Source organism: Dermacentor andersoni, chromosome 1 (assembly GCF_023375885.2).
Source record: "Dermacentor andersoni chromosome 1, qqDerAnde1_hic_scaffold, whole genome shotgun sequence".
In the NCBI taxonomy this organism is placed as follows: Eukaryota; Metazoa; Arthropoda; class Arachnida; order Ixodida; family Ixodidae; genus Dermacentor; species Dermacentor andersoni.
The window spans coordinates 115902000-115921382 of NC_092814.1; the positions used below are offsets into that span (position 1 = coordinate 115902000).

The window sequence follows — 19383 nt, forward strand, 5'->3', positions numbered from 1 at the left end:
CGAACTAATAGAAGTTTTTTGGGAGTTCGATATAGCCGGGTTCGACTGTATCGCACTTCACTGACCTCTCTCTCTTGCACGTGCTGTTAGGATCGGCCTGCTGGGGTACTGCTGCAGGTGCGTTCGCTGCAGGTGCGTCGATCGATCCGGGGTGGTGGCACCCTTCAGAGAACCAGCGAGGACAGCGCTAACCAACTGTGAACTTCCTTTGGAGAACTGCGGACTACAGCAGCTCTGGAATTTAGGGGCGCCGGCTGGGTTCGGGCGTGACCACCTGACTACGGGGACGCAGGACAATGGATACCACGACGACTGCGCTGCAAAGTTCGTCTGCCCTCGAGAGAGCACTGAAACCTGTGCGGCACGTGTGTGAGCACTCCTCCTCCAAAAGGCGGGTAGTCTACTATGACGTCGAGCGGAGTGCTTATAAGCAGCGATTGTCGACTGCTAGTGTGTGCTCGTCGTCGTGCTCTGTGCTCATCAATATACTCGTGAGCTGTGTGCTCATTTGCTTTATGCTTCCTCTTGCGGGCTCCATTTGGGAGTCATGCTAGACTGTGTAAATGTATCCCATGTTCAAATGTAAATACTGTAAATAAATCCTGCTCGCCTAAGTCCTGTCCCCTCAAGTTCCTCCGATCGTCCTACAAGCCCGACTCCAAATCTTACAAATGGTGGCAGCGGCAAGATCGTCCGACAACTCCTACAACTGAATGGCAGCGGTGAGATCGGCCGACGGCTCGTAGATCGGCCTACGACTTGGGAGATAGCAACGGCAGCTCACGGACTTTGGCACATGGTGACCGACCGGTATCCTGATCAAGCTGGAGGCGACTTGGGATTGACCACCTCTTGCAACTGACTGGATGCGGCGGAGAAGGACTGGTGATATGGTGCTGCTTCAGTGGGTAAGCGTTTGGTCTTGGCTGTAAGATTTAACAGGCTTCAATTTAGCTGTGTTTGTTGATTTGATTCGCTGGGATCTTTTACTTGCATTTTGATTTGTGTGGGTATCGCAGCAAGTATTGTGTGACAGCAGAGCCAAAGCTTAAAGTAGCGACCATGGTCCTATTGTGTTTGACGGGAGCTGACCTGTTGTGGTTGTGTGAAGAGCTCATGGTAGACGTGGAGAAGGACTTGACGGAATCAGAAATTCGTAAAACCATTTTGCAAAGTGGCAATGATTTGAAACTCATCGAAAAACTGGGTAAACGAATTTTAAACAAAAGACAGGAACGGGAATCAATTAGGCAAGAACGCCAAGAGCGTGAGCAGAAACGGCAAAAGCTTGAAAAGGAAATGGCAGCAGTGAAGAAACAGATACAGGATTTACAGCAGTTAAACGCACGAAGTCAACAGCGGCTTGAGAAATCTGTAGGCTGGACACAGCGAAAGTGGCAGGAAGCAGATAGTAGATTTCAGTCGAAAGCCGAGAAAAGTAGTAGTACCTGTGAGAGTAGCAGCACGATCATAAGTAAACTCGAAGTGTTAGCCGCTAACGATGCCTTAGTGGCAGCAGAGGCCGTTAAAGGCCAGAGGGAGAGCGACGAGGTGCTGTGCCAACAGAGCACTGTAGAGGCAGCTAGGCCAGCTGCGAATGAATTGGCACAGTTACCGCGCGTGTGCGTCGCTTGTAATGTTAGCGAGGTTGCTAGCGAAGTAAAGAGTACTGCTGACCCGATAGACACGAGCACCCATGTCGAGCCAGATCTGCGTGAAGAAGTGAAGTGCAAGCTGAGCGATGCAGTTGAGGGTAATTCTCAGGATTGCGGGCTGCGTAGCTAAAGAGAAGACAACTGCATTGTTCAGGGATGGGTGCAGCTCTCCGCCAGTCTAGGTAGCCAAGAGAGGGGTGATTTAGTTATTAATCACTCAGACTGTGCGGGTAAGAGACCGATCCCGGCCGACGAAATGTGTACCGGCCAGCACGAGGCGCAAGAGGACGGCATGAAAGAGACTTCAAAGAGAAAGCACCGCAGTAAGAAGCACGCTAAAGATCGGAATGCGGTGGCTAAGGTAACGCAGCCAAACACGGCGACAGATGCAAAAAGCCAGGGCGCAAGAAAAAGAAAGATGCGGTCGTCGTTGACGATGCTGTCGCATCAAGCACGTTCGAGCCACCTGTCAAAAAGAGACTAAGAAGCATGTTCTGCACGGACACGGACAAAGGGCACGGGGCAGTTATGTTCCTTGTCAATCCGTCGTTCTTTTCGAAGTTCAGCGTGTAGTACAAAGAAGCGCAAGGTGGCAAGACGAGACCAGGTGGTAGGGAATCGCGACGCAGTCGGTCAAGTTAGTGTTGAAAGCGGGGCGCCAGGACGCAAATTGGCAGGAGACTGTAACGTCTTGGAGGAGCTGACAGTGAGTCAGCCCTCTTGTTGTTCCTCGGTAGCCAGAGTAGCTTTCGAACCGTGACCACCTCGGGTACGGCTCAAAAGCATGAGTCAGTCGTAAGTGTTTGGAACGGGAGGCCAAGAGAGCTTCCGTAGAAGTAAAACGTGTTATTTTGTTTTATTTTTGAGCACTTGAAAATTTAGCGTGTTAAGTTTCTTTCAATATGTAAAGGTATGAGCTTTGTTTATGTTTTTGTTTGAGAAGCTCCGAGGTTTGAAAGAGGTGTTTTGTTTAAGCATTTAGTCTCGCGAGGTGTTCATTAATGAGTAGATAGGCTTTCTTTTTTTTTTCGTGTGTGAGTAACCTGAAGGTCAAGGTTATCGTTGAAAGGCCTATCGTAACGTGCGTGTGTATTAGTTAACCTTGTTTCTTTTATGTGTTTTTTTTTTCTAAGGTTAAGCGCGTAGGTTTTCAGTAAGTGCGTGATTTGCACTAAGAGCTTTTAAGTCCATTAGCGCGTGTCCTGTGTGGACGGAGGGAAACAGAATGTTTATGACTGGGTTGCTCGTGTGTGTTGAGGGCGGCCGTGTTGTGACTTCTTTAGTGAGCGTGCGTGGAACAAGTTATTAGAAGACATTTGTTTAAAGGTTCCTCTGAGTTGCGTAAGTTACGCAAGTTTGGTTGTTTGTTTAAGGAACGTGTCCTGTGTGAATTAAAGGAACAAATGTGAGTAAGCGTGATGAAAACTTTGTGTACGACACAAGTACGCATTCGGAATAGGGACCACAAAGCTAGCGCGATTGTAATTACGTACCTGTGGAGTTGGCCAGACTGTTCAGTGGCCACCATACATGAGATAAGTACGCCACTGTGATAGGGTAAGAACAGACTGTTCGTGAAGCCAGGCTGCTTAAGTTATGTTCGGGTATTTGTGATTAAGAGCCTTCAGTTTAATTCTGTGTAAACCTTTACTTTGTGCAGCGCGACGGTCGGGTTTGGTCGAACTCAAGAGGAACATGAACGCTCGCTTTCGTGGCACGAAATTTTGGGGCAAAATTTGGGATTCCCAGTTGAGCGGCTTGCATGGAAATTTTGATAGGAGGCCTGGTGGATTAACAGCTGATTCCGGGCGTTTGCACGCTGAGCGGTATTGTGTTGCCGGGATCGACTCTTCTGTGCCAGTTGTTGTGAGATGGTTGAAGGCATTCCAAGTGCGCAGGGGTTGCAGAGAGCAAAGCCATCGTCTTGATCGCCAGCCATTCTCTTACTGCCCAGCGGTTGCCAGCACTGGCCAGGCGAGATTTTCCGGGCCGTGGAGGAGCTGTTAGGATTGGCTAGCAGGGGTACTGCTACAAGTGCGTCCGCTGCAGGTGCGTCGATCGATCCGGGGTGGTGGCGCCCTTCAGAGAACCAGCGAGGACAGCGCTAACCAACCGTGAACTTCCTTTGGAGAACTGCGGACTACGGCAGCTCTGGAATTTAGGGGCACCGGCTGGGTTCGGGCGTGACCACCTGACTACGGGGACGCAGGACAATGGATACCACGACGACTGCACTGCAAAGGTTGTCTGCCCTCGAGAGAGCACTGAAACCTGTGCGGGGCGTGTGTGTGAGCCCTCCTCCTCCAAAAGGCGGGTAGTCTACTATGACTTCGAGCGGAGTGCTTATAAGCAGCGATTATCGGCTGCTAGTGTGTGCTCGTCGTCGTGCTCTGTGCTCGTCAATATACTCATGAGCTGTGTGCTCATTTGCTGTATGCTTCGTCTTGCAGGCTCCATTTGGGAGTCACGCTAGACTGCGTAAATGTATTCCATGTTCAAATGTAAATACTGTAAATAAATCCTGCTCACCTAAGTCCTGTCCCCTCAAGTTCCTCCGATCGTCCTACAAGCCCGACTCCAAATCTTACAAATGGTGGCAGCGGTGAGATCATCCGACAACTCCTACAGTGCCTGGCTGTGCGAGCCATTCCACTCTACATGGCTATGTGTGGTGGTACGACTGATTAGTGCATTCACGTTCGCGTGGTGTGCAGGCAAGTGCAGCTGGGTGGCTTCCCACATCTTTCCAGCCCAATCTCGGAGGTCACACGCAGGCCTGAGCGAGTAGCACTATGCTGCGCGGCTACGCGCAGCGGTGCGAAATATAAGTGCATTCATGTCTCTATTTCTCTACGCTCGTCGCAGCTGGACCTGGCCTCAGAGGCCTCCCCAACACAATCTTGGGGTTCATGCCCAGGCCGTGCATTCACTTCTTTATCTCCCTGTGGCACGGTGCATGGGCTGGCAGCTGGGCGTGGCCTCTGAGATCGCATTGGCATCGGTGCAGTCTCCGTGTAGCTGCAAAGCTGTCTTCTAATTTCCACTTTTGCAATCGCGCACCCCAATGGGCAAAAATTGTAGTGAATGGCAATACAGTAAAAGCTTGTTAATTCAAATTCCACGGGGATGCTACAAAAATTTGGATTACACAAAATTAGAACTAATGAAAGTCAAGAGAAAAAAATCACTCGGTTAAGGTGCGTGTATAGTCGGACGTGGTGTGAGCAGGCGCGCACACATGCTACGTCACGTTGGTGTGAACAACAACATCTATACTTCGAAGCACAGGCGGAGCCAACGTAACCGGTCGCGGCCAACGCGGTTCGACGTGCCCGACGTCAAGATAGCTCTTGCTCCATCCATGCATTCGTCGCACAAACTGGCACAGAGAACAAAAAAAATTCAGTTTCGCCCGAAAAGCGAAGCTTCGATTGTGATAGAAAATTAATACATAGCTATACGAAGTAAGGATAGTAGTTTTATCAGCTGTATAAACTTGCAAACATTCACTTACTAAATAAATTAACAAGTACGGTGTCATGCGAGCACAGGTAAACAATGAACATATCTCGCTCGATGACCGTGGAAACTCGCTGGAAAACGCTGGAGTGAGGAATCGCGGCAGTAGCGAATGAAATGCAGAAAGCACATCGCATACGAAGCTGCTGGCACTACCCGCACTCTGCAAACATCGCAGATCCCTTTGAAGATGAGGCCAAAGCGGGCGTGCACTTTGAGCACATCACAGATCGCTTTCAAAATACGGCGCCCACATGGGCAGCAGCCGCCGGAGAAGAACGTTTCCCGCCCCCTCGCTCCCTCCTTCCACCTACCTCACCCCCCATGCCACGTGCACCACAGGAGAGAGTGCGCATCAGCCCCACCTTCCTCACTCGTGCACGCTAGATTGAGCTACCTATGCAGGCTCACCCTCGCACACTTTCACTCGCACATACAGCATACAGGGCACGGCGACGATTTTATCGCCCTTGAGATTTGTACAGAACCTCACGGGAGAGAAGCAACCGCAACAGAGGCATTGACCATGCCTGGCCAGGCACAAGTCTCTCTCCAGTCAAGCCTAAAGAAAGGGCCGCAGCACAGTGGGACGCAGATAGAAAAAACAAAGCCACGCGGCCCGCGCGGCTTTGCCTTTACTTTTGGCTTTGCTTTCGAATTGTCGGTGGCGGTGCGGATTTCAGTGTGAAGTAGCGGGATGTGTTACACATTGCTTTCAATACATTCCTGGACGGACCGCGGCGGCTACTTTGAATTATCTGAAATTTCGAAATAACGAGTTGTGAATTAACAAGCTTTTACTGTAATGGATATCATGCAGTAACGGATATAACGTAATTCCGACTCCCCCTTCAACTTCATTATAACAAGATTCTAGTGTAAAGAACTTTTCTCGCTGGATTATTACGGTTCGTTGTAATGATCATCAGCTGCATACCATAGACACATTGCTAGGCACAATGACAAAGAAGCAGCAGGGTTAGCCTGCAACATACTCACATGCCAGAGGTAGAATAGAGGAGTGGCATTGAGAGGCACTCGAAGAGGGATTATCACCACCAGGTCGAACAGCAGCCCCATCAGTAGTGGTATAAGACCCAGCAGCAGGCTCATAGCTACCAGGGACTTCACTGACTGTGCACATGAACAGATGATGGTCAGCCAGAGCACAGGGATTTAATTTGTGTTTACTGTACCTTAATGTTACTGTCTCCCACCCCTACCAAATAACCTGCACAGAAACACATTAACAAAGGATCACTCACAATAAGCATCCAGGAGTGGAGCTTGCTGAGAATGGTATTCCAGCCCCGAGGCAGCCAGCTGCACAGCAGGGTGAGACAACGCAGAGCCAGCCAACACGAGTAGAGACCACAGGCTGCTGTGTAGAACTCATGCACTCGGCCACCAGGCATCAGCACCATCATCACAAGGCGACCCATGCTCACTGCACATGGAACACAATGATTAAATTAAGAACACTAGCTACTAGAGTACTCAGAATGATGAAAAAGAATCCTAATTAATAGGATAATACAACTTGGAAACATCACCCTGCAGCAGTAATTGCAGTGTTACAGAGGAGCAGCACTCGTCTTCACTTGGATCGTTCAGTAGATTGATGTACAAACACACACACACACAAGCTATGGAGAAAGCTGATGAGTCACTACATTATCCACCCTGTGGCAGTTCTCCCTACCAAGTTTCCGAAGGCTGCTTGATATCACCTGTCCTCTACCACGCAATTGCTTGAAAGACAGCTTTCTTGAGGGAAAGAAGGAACCCTCTGATGCACACTTAAGGTAATATTTACAGTGGTGTCGCTTTTTTTATTATTCTTTATTAGTAGTGGCACACATTAAAAACATGCAAATCTGTACTTGCCAGTTACAGCATACTACCATGTAGTGCCTCAGCAATGCCACATTCCTGCCAGGTACGTACTAATGTAAAAAGTGTAGCTCCATGGCCAGCAAGCAACAGTTGTATGAGACTTTCAGCATTTAGAGTTCATAACGCTGTGATGGAAATCAATGAAACTATGATATTGCCCCTCTTCGTGTACTTGCGTAGCTGCCCCCTTTGAAACACACACAACAAAAGGTCATACTGCATACATCGAGACATATCATGATAGAGACTTCATCACAGCAAGAAAACTATCACAATATGACAGAAACATGATTAGCCGGTGATCAGCTGAAAGCAAGGTAACAGTCATATGCTACGGCTACCGGAAGCAGAGACAAGGCGCTGCAAAAATAGTGTGTGTGTGTGTGTGTGTGTGTGTGTGTGTGTGTGTGTGAGTGTGTGTGTGTGTGGTGTGTGGTGTGTGGTGTGTGTGTGTGTGTGTGTGTGTGTGTGTGTGTGTGTGTGTGTGTGTGTGTGTGTGTGTGTGTGTGTGTGTGTGTGTGTGTGTGTGTGTGTGTGTGTGTGTGTGCACGTGCACATGCATGCTCATTAGCATCCATCAATCAATGAACGGTGCTCTGAATTTTCCACTGTTGACGTTTATTTTGCACCCCTTGACCCCAGAAACATGTGATTACAAAAAAACCTTGTTAATTTAACCCTCGTTAATTAGAAAATTTTTATAATTTGGACTCATTCTTTGGTCCCTGCAGGCCCATATGCATTATTTAATGCCATCAAACTCTCATTAATTCGGGCGTACATGGCCACACACCGATTAATTTGGACAAACCTAAGAGTGCAGCAAGCATAGAGTGCCACAAATGTGCAATGCAAAGAGCAAAAGCAACACTAGCAGCCAAATGAAACAAAGTGGCGGAGTCTATGCATCGCCATAGTCATCAGCGGAAATCATACAAGAACGACAGATATGCCAAATGTTTCGTGTCTGTTTTTGTATTTATGCATTTAACACCGCACGACACCTAGTTGGCCGCACGTGCCTTCAGAACTGTGTAGTCACCATTCCTGGTCACGTCGATAACGAGTGCGGTTTTGCCTGTAACAGATGCGGCGAGCAGTACTAGTTTCTTTCAGTGCGCACATTGGCCACATGCATTCAGTGCAGCGTAATCCCCATGCACGATTGTGTCGACAGTGACTGCAGTTTTGTCCACAGTGGTTGCAGCGAGTAGTAGTCCCTTTTTGAATCAGTGCAATGCACGCACAATGTCAGAAATACAGTGGAAGCTGTCGAGGATGAAGAATGATTCTACCACAGCCCACACGCTGGCATCAAACCTCCAGCTACATCGTGATGAATGGATGATTTGGTACCGACCAGCTTACTAGCGAAAAAATAATTGGGATGTGTGCGCAGTAGTGAAAAGCATGTCCACTCGGATAAGACGCTGGTATTGTGCCATGGCCAAACAGGCTGCACTGCGAAGGAAGTCGTGAGGCCCTCGCCGCTGCAAGTGCTAATAAGTCATGAGATGACAAGACAACAACTGCTGCTTCTGCACTGATTTTGTCAAAATAGAAGCAAGGGTTGCAAATTTATTCAGTAAATAAAGGCAGATCGGTGTAGCAAGCATTTATTTATTGTTGTCTTGATACGCTCGAAAATTCAACATTCAGCTAACTCGACCAATCTTCTCTGCCCCGTGAAATCAAAATCAACAAGGTTTTACTTTAGTTGCTTCGTTGTCACTCTTTAAATTAGACACAAAAAGTCACTCAAGAAATGTAAAGCTTTTTTTTTTTTTTTTTTTTAAATCACAGCAGAACAAACTGATCCCACATCGTGCCTAGCACATCTGTAAGAGTGTCGTTTGCTTCACATGCCATGAACGAAATTCCCGCCATCCAAGGTGCTTTTCACTGTGCTGTCTGGTCCCATAAGCAGCTGCACAGTCTATATAAGGTAATCCCGTGTCATGTGATTCAACATTTTTTCAACTATTGTGAACATCAGTGAAAAAGATTTGAATGCGTTGGCGACTGTTAAAAATGAATTTCATACATCATTTTAGTGATCAAAAACTTTGTCGTTAAATAATGAGGCTTCTTTTATCTTAAAAAATGCGGCCTCAATGCCTCTGCCTATCAAATGTTAGTTGACAAATGTAAGCTGTCAATTGTAGGACACATTCTGAAGTCTGTGGAGCTTTATATTGCAGATATTCAGTTTTACCGCCTATATATATTTTTTGCTATGAAAATTGTCCTCTTAGTAAAAACTAAAGCAATTGCAATTTTCCCAAGCATATATTTTTAAATATACAGTCGTACCTGGATATATCCGACCCCCATATAACGAATTATTGTATACATTGAACAGCTGTAAAATCCCTTTGAAAGTTCTTTTATAAAATTTTTATTTTATGTATCGAATTACTTATATATATTGAACTTCTTCTAATCCCCTTCCGATTCGATATATCCGGGTCTGACTATAGTTTATTTGCAAGTATATCACCTTCTTTATTTTTCTTGACTCAAAGATTAAGGCTTACTTCAAGAAAACAGATTGAAATATTCACTTGTGCCCACAGATTTCTATGCCACTGGTGTTTAATATACCTGAACTTTTGAACTTCACTTTAGCCGTCCCAGCAACCTATACTTGTGAACACAACATCCTCACAAATCAGTCACTTAGCATATGACAAAGAAAATGCCCCAGTGTACTATCAGGACATTATTTCCTGAAAAATGTAGATAGATTTATTTGGTAACAGATCTATTAATGGCTAAAACAAAATGGGAAATCCACTTTCATGCAGCCACTGGAATGTAGGATTTTTTTCACTCAGATTTGTGAATTTTCAAAAACATAGCTCACTTCATATGGATTGACCCCTTAAACTACATGCAGTGAGCATGGAGCATGTGGATAGCCTGAACCTTGGGAGTATGTGATCATCTGGTTGGCACTACCTAATAAAACTTCAACAACACTTACGTAAAAAAAACCTCAGGTACAATTTCACATCAAACATTGATTCCGTTACTTTCTTATCAGTTATTTTGTTGGAAAATGCAGCTATAACAAACTTTTCCAGTAGTGAACAAGTTTTGCACCACAAATTGGTCGACTGTCAATGGCCTTCCCTACATGTGGATAACCAAAATGCATGTGAGCACCCATTCGTGCTGAGTGGATGTCACTTATATTGCACCTACAGAAAACCATTAAAACCATTGCGGCTTGTTTGGCATGCATGCAAACTGAATTCTACTATCTAACATGAATGTATTTCTCATGAATTTTCTTATAAACTGGTATAACATAGTAGCAACACCATATTGGCAGTGTACAAGTACTTAAGGTGCTATTGTCATCGGCTTTCATTTTGGCACCTGTGCTGCACACTTTATTCAGTAAAACTGACAAAAAAAAAAGACATGACAAAACGAAATACTAGGCAAGAAATGTATCCAATGTAAGAGCCAGACATGCTTACCTGGGATGGTAAGCATGGCAAAGCTCAGTGCTGTTAAGCTGAACGCAATGCAGCACAGCAATGCAGCCAGGCGCAATGGGAACCAGCGTGGTCTCTGGTATGCCTGGAAAGCTGAGGGACCAGGCCCTTGAAGAAGTGCCTGATGTGCTGCCCCGAGAACAACAGGAGCAGCACCCGCTTCCTCTTCATCATCTTCCTCATCCTCCTCCTCTTCATCATCCACCTCCTCGTCCACTTCGTTCAGGGGGCCCATTAGCTGAGAACCATCTCCAGCTTGCTGGCCACCCTCTGCAGTGCCATCCTGCAGCATGACATGGGAAACATCATGCTAACAAAGCAGAAGGGGTGCCACAGTCTCTCAATGACAACCTAGGCTTGTGCAAGTACGACTTTTTTGGTTCAAAGCAAATTCAAAGTAAATACAGCACTTTAAAGTGAATATTTTGCATAGCTGTGGGACGTGTAGAAAAACTAGAGTTCGAAGCCATTTTACTTCAAAAAGCAATATGCCGCATGGTTATAATGCTCATCTCAAAAACCCAATTATATTTACAAGACATCACCAATTCAGATATCATGTGAAAGCACTAGTTCCACATAATGAAAGAAATGGTGCTTCCTTCAGCAAAACCCAGACTTTTCAGATTATTTTCTATACCTATTCTCTTTTGCCTTTCATCGTTACCCCATAGGTTCTGCACTGTTGGTATCGCTCGAATAAGTCACTAAGCACTGCAAGCAAAAACACAATAGAATTGAAGGTGAAAGGTCATTACATATGATCCCAGGATCATTGTAGTCGAAACTACAACTCCTCACCCCTGGTGAGCAGAAAGTTTTTGTGGCAATGCATGGTGAGCTCAAATGCAGCCAATGGATGTGCCAGGGATGCACTGCACAAAGAGCCATAACTGAATGTAGGATTAAGTTTTGAGCAAAACGAAGCATTAAAAGAAAAGAGATCCATAAATTTCCCTCAGCTGGGTATTATGGCATTACCACAGTTAAAAGCAGTCGCTGATTACACATCACAGCTGTAGGCCTAGTACATGGACAGACCTGCTATGGGGTTCCTGCGGTGAATGTCTCCACAAGTTGAGAAGTCACTGCATTCAATCACTGCAGCCTAAGCTAGACTTAAGTACTGAAGGCAAGCACATGGTACAAGGACATGGCACTGTATTACTGACGTATCAAATGACCCACAAAATGCAATTCTGTGTAGCGCTTTCCCACTTATATTTAGGATTTGCAAAGAAATGTTATCATTTTTTCATACAGATGAAAAGTTAAGATATCAAGGTTCAGAATAGAGAAGTTCAATTGTAGAACATTTGTTGCCAAAAATACATAACTGCCACCTGCCACCCCACCCCCCAGTTCCTTCCTCAAAAAAGTTCCTGGATTAAGCCCTGCTCACAAAATAAGTATTCAGCAGCAAATGCACATTCAGGAACATGGATGCATAAACAAGCTATAAGAATACCCAAAATAGCGGACCCCTGTGATAATGGCACAGCAGCAGTGCACAAGTCAGTGATGAGGGACAAAAAGAATGGGAATAGAACCCTCACAAAAATGACACTGGTAAGCAAATTACATCCTAAAGCAAAACAGTAGGAGCTCGTTATAACAAAGTTTCATTCAACATGAAAATTCAATTGCTACAGTTAAAGCTCGATATAGTGAACTTCTAATAACAAAATCCTTGATATAACAAAGCATTTAACTTTTCATAAACCTCTTGTCCATAGAACGCCATGTATTTAGAACCTCAATATACCGAAGTGCATTTGTATGCGATTTCAATATAACGAAATTTCAGTGCCACCGCAAGGAATGCCAAGACAATAAATGCAAACTTAAGTGGGCGCAGATCATCAAATGATGGAATTACAAGCAGCTGTTTGCTCATGCACCTCTCAAATTGCCAGTGCGCAACAAGAGCAACTGTGGAAGTGGAGCCGCATCATGTTCCTTATAAAGTCTAAGTGAGATAAGATCCTATCGCGCCCCATGCACTTTGTGCTTTAGGTGCAAGTGAAAGTGTGCGAGGGTTGAACAAGAAAGACGGTGGCTTCGCCAATGCCGCCTTCCAGCACGAGCAAAGGGAAAGAAGGGGAGGAGAGCGAGCTCGTGGGGGTGGAGCGGGGTCAAGTTGGCACACGTCAAGATTTTTGGCACAAGTCTTTGCCGTGACTGCGCATAGCTGTAAGTGCGGCTGAGAACATACCCAGTGGCGCACCCTGCTTTAGAGGTAATCTGCTGCTGTGCGAAGAGTGGGCGTGCCGAGACAGCGTAGCACCATGTAAACTGTCTTACCGTGCGTTTAATATTGGAGGTTGCGTAATCTCGCATTTTGGGTGACCTGTTAGCACATACGCAGCCGCGCACCCTGCTTTAGAAGCAATCTGCCGCATGTGCAAAGAGTGGGCGTGCTGAGACGGCATGGTACCACATAAACTGTCTTACCACGCGTTTAGTATTGGACATTGCGTAACCTCACATTTTTGGTGACCTGTTAGCACATACGCAGCCGCGCACCTCGCTTTAGAGCTAATCTGCCGCATGTGCAAAGAGTGGGCATGCCGAGACGGTATGGCACCACATAAACTGTCTTACCGCGCGTTTAGTATTGGAGGTTTCGTGATCACACATTTTGGGTGACCTGTTAGTACATACGCAGCCATGCACCCTGCTTTAGAGGTAATCTGCCGCATGTGCAAAGAGCGGGTGTGCTGAGATGGCATGGCACCACATAACTGTCTTACCGCGTGTGTAGTATTGGAGGTTGCGTAATCTCACATTTTGGGTGACCTGTTAGCACTGTTAAGAACCGCCCAGCTGAGGTGCAAGTGTTGCCAGCCAGTTGCGACAACGGGCGTCAATGTTTCCTAGAGTGCCGCCGCAAACCTCTAGCCACAGCGTCACTAAATCGCCATTGTGACTGAATGCGTTGGGCGGGCCAACTATTGTTACCGAACCCACCAACGCGGACCTGATCTGTCGCGAGCGGGGGAGTTGCCGCGGGAACGTTGTCAGGGCCCCCTTCCCACGCGCCGACCAAGACGTAGGACAATGGCTACCCGGACGCGCTGCAAGGGTCCGCTCAGAGTTCTACGAAATTCGTGTGATGTCGGTTTCGGACCGTGAACCTGTGTGTGGTGTGTGTGTGTGGTGTGTGTGTAAGCCGTCCCAGGGAGAGGCAGCGTGTTTGCAATGACTGGACGAATGTTTCCGTCCCCTTGGAATCAAGGGGAGGACCGAGTGTTTATAAACCGCTGTTGTGCGGCTGCTCAGCACACTCTCTCAAGCAGTCATGTTAGACTGACTCTCTCTCAAGCAGTAATGTTAGGCTGACACTCTCTCAAGCAGTCATGTTAGGCTGATGTACTTTTCTAAGCAGTCATGCTAGACTGATGTAGATACTGTAAATAAACCCATATTCCTCGTTCTCGATGAGAAGCAGTCCTTCCCTTCATTAACGTCCTCAGCGTGGATAAGTTGGACGACGGAATGGGCCAGCTACCTTCTTATTCATGCCCGACCCCAATCTTGACAACGGATCCCGAGCGATGGGATTGAGCCCCCAATCATAACAGCATATATGCAGCCGCGCACCCTGCTTTAGAGGTAATCTGCCGCATGTGCAAAGAGTGGGCGTGCCGAGACGGCATGGCACCACATAAACTGTCTTACCGCGCGTTTAGTATCGGAGGTTGCGTAATCTCACATTTTGGGTGACCTGTTAGCACTTACACAGCCGTGCACCCTGCTTTAGAGGTAATCTGCCGCATGTGCAAAGAGTGGGCGTGCCGAGACGGCATGGCACCACATAAACTGTCTTACCGCGCGTTTTGTATTGGAGGTTGCGTAATCTCGAGTTTTGGGTGACCTGTTAGCACATACGCAGCCGCGCACCCCCGCACGCCGGACCCCGCGCACCCTGTCCGGCATGCGGGGTCCGGCGCACCCCTCACGATCCTGGTAACATCGGCAGTGTTGTTGGGACGAGGAGCGTCGGCACAGGAAGATGTCGCTGAGGTGTTGGGCAGACGGGCAAACTGCTGGTCGATACGTCGGCTTTTAGCAAGTTCCAGGCGGCGGCACTCTTTTATAACTGCATCCACCGCCGCCACATTGTTGAAAACGAGCAAGTTGAAGGCGTCATCGGCAATGCCTTTGAGGATGTGGGAAACCTTGTCGGACTCAGTCATATGTGCGTCAACTTTGCGGCACAGAGCCAAGACGTCCTGAATGTACGTGATGTAGGGCTCCGTTGACGTCTGCACACGGCTGGATAGCGCCTTCTGCACGGCAAGTTGGTGACCGTATGTGTTGCCGAACAAGTCTCGGAGCTTTTGCTTAAGCGAATCCCAACTGGTGAGCTCATCTTCGTGCGTCCGAAACCTAACTCGAGGTGTGCCACCGAGGTAAAAGACTACGTTGGCGAGCATGATAGTAGGGTACCACCGGTTATTGCGGCTGACGTGTTCGTACAGGCTGGTCCAGTCCTCGACGTCTTCCCCATCTTTGCCCGAGAATACGCGAGGATCACGGGGAGCGGGGAGAGTGATGTAGGTCGTCGAAGTGGCAGGAGGTGTCGGAGGCGGCTGAGTCGAGTTGTCATCGCCGGGAGCCATGAAGGAAGGCTCGACGTACTGTCCACTGCGAAGCTCCGTGATGAGGTACAGGGAAATTCCACCTCCACCAGATATGTTACGTAGAAAGATGCAGAAGAAAAGCTATATACAAGTATATTTACAAGGGAATACACCGCACTTGGCCAAGAGGCAACAGCCCGCGCTAGCCTCCAATCGTCCTCGTCGTCTTCACACTGCTCGCCTCTTCGTCATCGCCAATACTTTTCCGTAGCAATACGAGGGATAGCCAGCAGTAAAGATTGGCTAACTGAAGTAGAAACGATCAGGCTGGTCCACGCCTTTATAATTAGCAGGGTGACGTACGCACTCCCGTACCAAGCACTAACAAACCAGGAGATGAAACAAGCTAATACAATCATAAGAAAAGCCTTCAAGGCAGCGCTTAGCATCCCCGAAAGTGCTAACAATGATAAAGTTGAGTAACTAGGCTTCTACAACCCCTTTGAGGAAAACGCGAGCACAGTCTTCATAGCTCAAAGGGAGCAGCTCTGCTCAACGAACCAAAGACGTGCAATCCTGGAAAAGCCGAGTTTCATGCCACGACCGCTATACTGCGACGAAGATACAGTGTTACTGGACAGGGACACGAGATTTCGTATCACTGTGGCACTGATACCAAAGAATATGCACCCAACATACCGTGCCGGTAGAAGATGAGCACAAGCCGTAACCCTGCAGAATCATTTAGGGAAAGGCTCAGCCGTGTACTACACAGACGCTAGCAGAGCCAGTAGAGGGACTCACACGCTAGCAGTCACTCAAAAACAATGTATCATAATGGCCACCGTCGTAACTTGGTCCACGTGTGCAGCCGACGTGGCTGCAATAGCCATGGCCATTGCAGACGCGAAACACAGAAACGAGTCGGCAGTCATACTGTCCGACTCACAGACGGCATGTCGCCTTTTTCTTAATGGGACGGTACCCACAATGGTACGCAGAATTCTGGGATGAACCTTGACAGAACACCACGACATTATTTGGTGGCCGGCTCACGAGGGCTTGGAGGGTAACGTTGCGGCAGACCGTATAGCTCGAGGATTCAACAACCAAGCTGCGGCCGAGCCGAGCGCGGGACTTCATCCAAGCACTAATGACATTCTTCTACAACAATGGGAGGAATGCAGAGTCTACGGTCATCCACACAAGGCTCTTGACAGACAGCAGAGTAGGGACTGGCGACGTATTCAAACAAACAGCTTCCCCAACCTGCATCAACTCAGTAAAATAAACCCAACTATAGTCGGATACAACTTTAGAAAAAAGGGGAGGCCCCGCTAGCCCCGCCCAGATGACCGAAGCGCGACAGCCGATTGCCTCCACGACTAAAATAATCCTGCTCAAAAAATCGTGCTTCTGAAACGCGCAATTCTCGGTATAAACAAAGACTTGTATTTTGATGACTGGTTTAGTAGAGCTCTCATGTGCTACAGCACATGCCGGATCACGACAAAAAAATAACCCCGTGCCTTCCACAACGCTTCCTGTCGTCTGCTCTTTTGCTTCATGGCAAGTGACAGAAGTAGAAAGAGCAGCTCTGCATGGCTTTTGCGCTTGTTTACATGTACACGGCACATTTACTACTCTTTTTCCGAGCTTAAAATGAATCAGTTGCTATTGGACAAGTACTTATATAAAACAATGAATTTATCGCAACCATTACAAACCTGGGGGGTGAATACTCAAGGCAGGAAAGGTACAAAAATGCTTCATTCATCGTATTAAATAAACACTCATGGTGTTAAATAGCATAAAATTTATATTTCTTGGCTTTGTGTTTCACTTTCTTTTTTTTATTTTTTTCCCCGAGCCTGAAATCTAGCCAGTTCGCGCAAGGCATTCCGTGCGAGTTTTCCGACATGGAGCCCAACGAGGTGACATCGGAATGCGATTCTTTGTTGCCAAACAAGCCTTGTGTTGCCTCAATGTCCACACCACCAAGGAACCTCGACAAGAACAAGAGTGGCCACATCCTGAACAGCGATTCACGCAATATGATCCTCCACTGCTACACGTATTGGCGTAACAGGGAGCCTGAACACAGCGTGGAGGCCACGACCAAGTTTGTCGCCGAGATGCTCGGTGTCAGCGAAAGCACAGTGTTCAAGGTGAGGAGGGAGGACAAAGCATTGCATATTTCGGGTGGCAAACTGTCGACGCCCTCGCGAAAGCACCCACGAAATGCGGAGAAAAGAAGACGCAGCACGAAGTATGACAGCTTCACGTTGTGCGCGCTGAGGTCATGTGTGCACGATTTCTTTCGCCGCAATAAGATACCGACGGTCGAGAAGATAACTAACGAGTTCTCGAAGCGTATGGATCTCTCATCACTGAAGTGGTGTACTGTGCGTCATCTGCTTGTCGAGATCGGATTCAAGCACGAGAAGAGGAGCAGCAATTCGCTGCTCATCGACCGGGATGACATAGCTGAATGGCGGAATTGCTACCTTCTTGACGTGGAGCACTACCGGGCGGAAGGCCGAAAGATCTTTTTCCTGGACGAGACACGGGTGACGGTGGGACACACTCGGTCGATCGTGTGGACAGACACCGTGGTGCAGAAGCGCGGATGCCTATATGCTCGAGCAAATGGCCTGTCGACGGGTTTGAAACAACCTTCTGGGAAAGGCCAGCGCCTGATTGTGACACACATCGGCAGCGAGAATGGCTTCGTCGACGGGTGCTTAGATATATATTCCGAGGCCAAAAAACGGGCGACTACCACAAAGAAATGGACAGCAATCGCTTCGAGGCATGGTTTAATAACGTTCTGCAGAAGTTGCCTGCTGGTAGCGTCATTGTTTTGGACAATGCACCTTACCATTCCCGGCGAGAAGAGAAATTACCGACGACAGCTTGGAAGAAGGGAAAAATACAGGAGTGGCTCAAAGGTAACAACATCACCTACAGCGAAAGGATGGTTAAAAAGCAGCTGCTTGAGTTGGTAGCATCTGTAAAGCCACGCTTTCTGAGCTACATCGTAGACAATGCAGCTGAAAGGGCCGGTTGCATTGTACTCAGGCTCCCACCGTACCACTGCGAATTTAATCCTATTGAGCTCGTGTGGGCAAAGGTGAAAAATGGCATCGCTGCAGACAACAGAGATTTCAAGCTGTCCACGGTCGAAGACGTCTTGAGGGAAAAAATCAAGCGTGTAACGGCGGAAGACTGGAGGAAGAACATTCACCACATGATGGATCTGGAGGCAAAGTTCAGGATTGATACATCTGGGAGTGACCACATCCAACCCATCATCATCCAGCTGGGTGAAGATGGCACTGAAGAAAGCGACTCCGACGGCGAGCCGTCCGGCATTGAGCCACTCGATGAAGCATAACAGCTTCTTATTAACGAAAGAACAGTCCTTATTAGGGCTACCCAAATTTTGCCGGTGGGTTCGCAGCAGCCAAGCGTTCTCCCGTGACCTCTCAAATAAATAAGCAGTTCATTTGGTGACACATTCCTTTTAATGGAAGCTCAATTCTGAAAAAGCAACGTCCTGCACAGATTGTGCTCAATATAAGTATTGGCATGGAAACGTGCTGAAATGCTGGAAAATCTGAATGCAAATACAATTATTAACCCTGAATAAATATGTGGGGCCCAAAATGCTCGTTCGGGCAGCCATTATCCAGCTTCACATGAAAAAGCAGTAGTCAACGTGAAATTGACAGCGACTCTTAGCAGCCTGCACGCGAAAGCACATTCATGTGTTTGCATTGTCTATTTTGGTTATCTGGCCCAGGCAAGTAATGCGAAGACAACAATTATCAAGCATCATTAGCTTAGTGAGGCCCAAAATACTCATTCGAGTAGCCATTCATAGCAGTACACTCTAAGAAAAGTTTACACCCTTTGGAGTGCCCCTTCTGCCACACAACAATAATCATCATCTGCCTTAATGCGTTTCCTTTCTTGAAAAACGCCGTGCCCGCTACTTTCCTGTCAGGAATGCTATCATGCTGATAACGCGCATGCCGTTTGTTACTGTAAAGTACCAGGCTCGCAGCGTTAAAGAAAGGAAACGCATCAAAGCAGATGACGATTATTGTTGTGTGGCAGAAGGGGTACTTCAAAGGGTGTAAAATTTTCTTAGAGTGTAGTAGAGGGCACGATTGAAAAGCACCATTAGCAGTCTGCACGTCAAAGTGCAGTCATGCC

General features: G+C 47.4%; 1 protein-coding gene across 2 annotated transcripts in view; it reads right to left on the reverse strand.

Moving 5' to 3' along the window:
- Positions 1-19383, reverse strand: part of LOC126543881 (E3 ubiquitin-protein ligase MARCHF6) — a 170886-nt gene that overhangs the window by 17174 nt on the left and 134329 nt on the right. For both annotated transcript variants that reach the window (XM_050191013.2, XM_055061931.1), the window contains exons 16-18: positions 10559-10859; positions 6440-6621; positions 6174-6308 (exon numbers count right to left, since the gene is read on the reverse strand). In XM_050191013.2, the coding sequence (XP_050046970.1) occupies positions 6174-6308; positions 6440-6621; positions 10559-10859 (618 nt within the window). The remainder of the gene's footprint in view (positions 1-6173; positions 6309-6439; positions 6622-10558; positions 10860-19383) is intronic.